This window comes from Theobroma cacao, chromosome 4, assembly GCF_000208745.1.
Source record: "Theobroma cacao cultivar B97-61/B2 chromosome 4, Criollo_cocoa_genome_V2, whole genome shotgun sequence".
Classification (NCBI taxonomy): domain Eukaryota; kingdom Viridiplantae; phylum Streptophyta; class Magnoliopsida; order Malvales; family Malvaceae; genus Theobroma; species Theobroma cacao.
The window spans coordinates 24,278,191-24,284,190 of NC_030853.1; the positions used below are offsets into that span (position 1 = coordinate 24,278,191).

The 6,000-nt window shown below is 30.3% G+C and overlaps 2 protein-coding genes across 6 annotated transcripts in view; both read right to left on the reverse strand.

Moving 5' to 3' along the window:
• The window catches only part of LOC18602419 (zinc finger BED domain-containing protein RICESLEEPER 3), a 29,807-nt gene extending 23,813 nt beyond the window's left edge, over positions 1-5,994 (reverse strand). For 4 of the 5 annotated variants that reach the window (XR_001927536.1, XM_018119474.1, XM_018119472.1 and 1 more), the window contains exons 1-3: positions 5,881-5,994; positions 2,785-2,843; positions 763-1,353 (exon numbers count right to left, since the gene is read on the reverse strand). Coding sequence is in view for 4 of the 5 variants with exons in the window: in XM_018119474.1 (XP_017974963.1) it covers positions 763-1,308 (546 nt within the window). In the remaining variant the exon portion in view is untranslated. Of the gene's footprint in view, positions 1-762; positions 1,354-2,784; positions 2,844-3,073; positions 3,406-5,880 lie in introns of those variants that run through there. The other variant, XM_018119473.1, reaches the window with a different exon arrangement.
• LOC108661617 (DELLA protein GAI-like) overlaps positions 1,341-6,000 on the reverse strand; it is a 6,904-nt gene continuing 2,244 nt past the window's right edge. Inside the window, exons 2-4 of the mRNA XM_018119079.1 lie at positions 2,785-2,843; positions 1,493-1,539; positions 1,341-1,353 (exon numbers count right to left, since the gene is read on the reverse strand). Of these exons, the coding sequence (XP_017974568.1) occupies positions 1,341-1,353; positions 1,493-1,539; positions 2,785-2,843 (119 nt within the window). The remainder of the gene's footprint in view (positions 1,354-1,492; positions 1,540-2,784; positions 2,844-6,000) is intronic.

Here is a 6,000-nt window from a genome sequence, read left to right on the forward strand (position 1 = left end):
GCTTAAAGGATGTGGAGCTCTGAAACAGAGCCAGGCTTTTCTTATTTCTTCAGCTATCTCCAAACTTGAGGAGGAATTATGCATGGTTAAGGAGCAAACTTTCTTGTCAAAATTCCAGTCCTTAAGCAAACTCTTGAAATTTTCAAGGAAAATCCTAGTGTCAAATTCTTGCCCGAAATTTTTCAAGGCAAGAACTTTCTTCTTCAATTTCCAATTGTCATCAATAAATTGGACAGTAAAACAACAATGAGTAATCTTTTCAAGATCATTTGCCCACAAACTGACTGTCAAATTAAAACGACAAGAGAGCGTATCAAAATATTCAATGTGTCTACCTTTTTCCTCTTTATAGACACGAAATATGTCAGATGCTAGAATTTCTTGCGATTGAAGTTTGAACCTTGGTTGCAAATTTTTCAAAAGAGTGCTGAAATATTCATCCTCAACTATATTCAATGGGTACTGATGCTTAATAATCATTCTTGCAACATCCATGCGACTCGTATCTTGATCAAATGAAGAATTACCTTGTTGATCTTCAACTTTGGAAGAATTACCTTGTTTATCTCCAACTTTGGTTCGTTTGCTTTTACAACGTTCCAAGTGATTTCTTAGGTGTGAAGTTCCTTTCCTACTTGAACCATCAAACCCTCTACCACAATGTGAACATATAGCCCATTCTTTCCCATCGCCATCTTTTTTCTTGGTAAATTCATCCCAAACATCAGATCTCGACTTTCTCCTTTTACCACAATGAGGAATGTTTGGAATGGCTTCTTCCTGCAAACCGACTTCAGTGCCATGAACTCTTAGCTTTACAAACTTTGTCTTCATTTTTTTCAAGTCTTCGAAGATACGAAGTGCCAAGGATTTTGGTTCCTCAAGTTGTTCCTCAGATGAGGACAAAAAGAATTCTAGTATATAAACATCATCAGTATAATGGTTGACTAGACAGATTGCAAGGGCCGCATGTAAGCCTGACTTCTGTGCAGCCTCAGCAAATGGATTGCTCCTAAGCTCAGTAATATTTGGTTCAAAAAGGAAGGGCTCATTTGATTGAAGCGCTTGTCCAGCAATAGCTTGCCCTTCTTGAATATCATATATTGCACATTCTTGCATGAAAGACTTATACTGAATAATTTTCTCTAAACAATCATAATAATAATAACAATAATTAATATAAGAGTAAGTAGTTTCGATGGATAGAGAACGTTTCTTGTTTAGACCTGACATGATTCCATTCGGGGTTCCCTTCACCCATGTTAAAGCCAATGGAAGCTCATATTTCAAACATACATCTTCTAACATGTCATATATCTCAGCAAAAGCAGCCAATCCATTCAATGAGGACGCCTGTTAATTAAAAAAGGTAATAATGAATTACTAAGAGCAAAACAAGAAAATCCAAAATAACACTTGGGAAGAGGCACAACCACTCCTCAGGTTAACACTTGTTTTTGGACCATTTTGTATGCAACTTAATTCTAAATACCTCGCTATTGGCATCTTTTGTCTAGAAGCAGTAAGAGACTCTGGATCCTTCGTTCCACAAATAGCAAATAAGATACACAAAACATTCAAAATATGTAACCTCTAGGCAAGTTAATACGGCTAAAGAACCCTTTTGCAAAAGAATGAAGTAGTTTTCTACTTTCAAATGTTACTTTTTCTTATTTTTTGTTTTTTGTTTTCAAATGTCACATTCCAATTGCAACTTTTTTTTGTCGAAGTATTAAAGGAATCTTAGCTTTTCTTGTTAATAGCAAGGAATGTAATGTCTGTAATTACATGACTTCAATTTAATAATTTTTCCAAACTTTCAATCTCAAGATTTGTAATAATTTAATATCCAGGTGTTACCCTTAATGTATATCCTTGGATGAAATTTTATATTTTTTTTGTACTTCAAAAACTACAAGCAAGCTTTTAACCATCTCCAGGCAACCAAACTTTTTTTAATTCGTAGAAAAGCTTTTACATAAACCATTTTTAAAAAAAATATTTTTCACCGAATAAACAGATTTGAACTCAAATTTTAATATGCTTTAATTAAACTATCTTTATCTTTATCTTTTATATATAGTGAACAACATATATATTATTAACAATTTATTAAATTAATAAGTTTGTCCTTCATTAATGATTTTTTATTAAATTGAAACGGTAACTGATTTTTATTTATTTGGTTAGTAACATTGAAGTCTTTATTCAAGTAAATTTTCTTTAATTGATAATATTCTTATTAAATTAATTATTGACTAATTTTTATCTATCAATTTCCTTATTAATCTTGAACTATTTACTAAAGTAAAATTTTCTTTACTTTAAAAAAAGTAAAACATTCTTAATAAAATTTAAATCTAGCTAAATCAAAACTAGAATTTTTTTTATTGAATTATTAATGAATTTAAATATTTATGAGATTACAAAACTAGTTTAAATTCTTTAATGATTCAATAAAATAAAATTTACTACTCATCTTTGAACAAGTACAATTTTATCACTATATTTTTTAATTTGATTCAAAAATGATAAAAATTTAACTATAAAAAAATACTCCAGGAAGAAATAAAGAAATTTTCTAATTTTGACTATGTTGAATCAAATTAATAAATATAGTGCTAAAATTTCAATCGTTTGGAGATAGATGCTATATTTGATCAATCACCCTAAATAGAGTGGTAAATTTGGATCTTATCCTACAATGAGGAAATTTTGTAAGTTAAAACTAAAGTGGAAATCTTATAAGGCGTTGTTTAGGAGACTTGAAAAAAAAGTTAGTACCTGTCGGTCAACTTGTAAAGTTCGAACTGTATCTTCTAATGCAGGATTTGGATTGAAACCTACAATGAAAGTTTATGAAAGTGTTATCATTATACAAAATATAATTTCTAAGCTAAATAACAATTAAGTAAAGAAAGGCCAATGAAGATGCATTAAGGGTCAAGGATCCAATTTATCACTCTCCTACATTACTAGTTTTATGGTCAAATTTTACCAATCATTTTCTATTAGTGCAATTTTAACAGTACAGTAAAAAATGTAATGAATGTAGAATATTCTGTTGCCATACAAGAAGGAGAAGAGAGATAGAAAAGTAGAAGTGAGGAAAGGGATGGGAAAATTTAAAGCTTGGTTTGGTCGTCCACATCGACCTAGAGTCAGCCAGCTTGATTTGGGATGGTGAGAGGGCAACGAATAAAAAAAAAAGAGGGAAAGGATTACGAAGACTGAGAAAATGAGGGAAGAAAGAATCAGAGAGAGAGAATAGCCAAGTAGCGAGGGGAAAGAGAGGAGCAAAGCGACATGGGGAAAGGACGAAAAGCAGGGGTCTGGGTCTGACCAGTGGTCACCAATGCCTTATCTAATGTTGGTCGACCAAATTCGGCACAAAAATTATGAAAACCTTCGAGGAGAGACAAAAGGAACAAGGATAGAGAAATGGAATAAAAAAGAAGGGTGGACGCTAATATTTGGTGTAGGTTGGTCACCATTAAAATGATGAAATCAAAATTTAACTACTAAATCTTAAACTTGAAAATTACATAAGAACATAATACATATTAGAGATTTTATGTATACATGTACTATATAAGGTACAACATGATGAAAATGCCCTAACTACATGACATGCCAAATGACAAGAATGCCCCTAAATTTATATGGCATAATATATGTCAAAAATATATGTACTTAGAGTTATATGACATATTGAATGATGAAAACATCTTTAAAACTACGTTGCATATTATATTGTTCAAACTGCATATATAACATACTCTCATGATCCTAAGACTATGGGCTATAGTTCATGACAGTAAAATTACATAGCATAGTTCATGTTATTGCATAGCAACTTGAACTACATCTATTTGTCATACTATTGACATCATTATAACCTTAATGGCATACAATCTACCATAATTTTAATATCAACATTTATCTATATGGCATGTGCATTATATGGTTCAAACTATATATGGCATACTCTCATGATCCTAAAACTAGATGGCATAGTTCATGACTATAAAATTACATGGACTAGTTCATGTTATAGCATATAGGATAGCAACCCGAACTATATCTAAATGTCATAAACCTTAATTGCATACAATCTGTGACAATTTTATAACAACATTTTTCTATATGGCATATAATTATAATCCTAAACCTCAACATTTTATCATGTCTACTAATGTGCCTACATGATAAACGTTCATATGGACAAGTTCTATCTATGTCTGTCATGCAGGTTTGGATATTATTACCAAGAGGAACTTGCTTGGATCTAGGTCTAAGAGTTGATTCAGCATGGCATTGGATTGAATTGAATGAGTCACAGGCTAGGCTTTTTGAGAGTCTGGAGTCGTCTGGATCTTTTAGATTGGTGTAGAGTCGTTTGGGTTTGTAGGGACATTGTGGGCTCATCTAAGCTCGAATGGACATTTTGGGCTCGCTTAGACTCTTAGATTCTTGGACTTCTGAACTCCTTTAACTTGTAAGTTACCAAATTGCTGTGGGAATTTCTAGCAGTAGAAGAGGAGAGGCGAGGATATCTAATAAATTATGAGGTAGGTAGAAATATGATGGAGTATTAATTGCTGAGATGAAATGGAGTGGACGGTCAGGATCAGGTGATGAACAACTCAGATTTCATGAAAATTTTAAATTTTATCTTCTAATAAAAATTATAATTTTTAAGAGATTTATCATTTTAAAAATAAATCATTAGATAATTCAAAAAAATTAAAAATAAATCGATCTGAAAAATGTAGTGTCGATTTACATTATGTGTTGATCAATACTGTAAGTTTGGTCAAATTCACTAATTTTCTGAATTCAAGCCTAAGTTGATCGACACTTTAAATAGTCAAAAAGTGAAAAAAAAATTAAAAATCTATCCAAATTGATAGTTACCCTAAAATTTTTGAACTATTGATTGACACTTTTTGTGCCAACTGATATTCTTTCCTAATTTTTTATGAAAATTTCACTTCATTAAAATGGAAATTATATTTTAATTTTTCATTTATTAAAGTGCAAAATTTGGTACTTATAATAGTCATGCTAAAAAAGAAAAAACAAAAGAGAAAAGGGAAAGGAAGAAGAGGAAAGGAAAAAAAACTTCATGTCCATATTTTCTTTTTTATTTTTATTTTTTCAAATATCCAAATTTATTACTTTTATGTTATTGAAAATTAAGAAATATTTCAGGAAACATTTTTTCTTTTTACTTTTTGACTGATTTAAATGGTGTCAATATTAGTCATTCAAAGTTTGATGGTAAAATTTAATCACCAAATTAGATACTGATAAATTTGATTCTTATTCCTTAATCCTAAATTAAAATTTCATTGCATCAATACTTTAGAAATAAAGTATATTTTCTAGTTGATTTATTCAAAAGATTTTAACAAATCAAAGAATAATTTTAACTATACTCCCTCCATCCCATTTTCTTAGTCCCTTTTATTTCTTTTCGATGTGTCAAAGTTATGTTTTTTTTTTTCTTGAACACAAACTACTCCTTTTTATATATATTTCAAATTTACTTTCAATGATTTTTTTTACTCTTTTGTTATTAAAAACCTTGAAACATCATTTTTTTTATAAAATGGTATATAAAATTTTAATATAAGATAGACTGATTTGAAATTTTTTTCTTAAATTTTGTGAAAATCAAGGACATAAAATATGAGATTTAGGTAGCTTTATGTCATCAAAAGGGAGATGGATCAAATAATGAACTTGCGTAATTGCCCTAAAAAAGTATATAACCTATAGATAATTGTATTATCATTATGGGCGCTATAAAACATGAATATAATGGAATGTGAATTTATTTATTCTACTTTGTAAAACATTGCATAAGAAATATACCTTGGATAGGGTTATAGCTGATTGGATTGAAGTGGTCCACCGCATCTGTGAGTTTCCAAGCCGATGTGAAATGCAATAGGCCATCGTCGTTTTGAAAAACCACACACCCAATATCCTCAT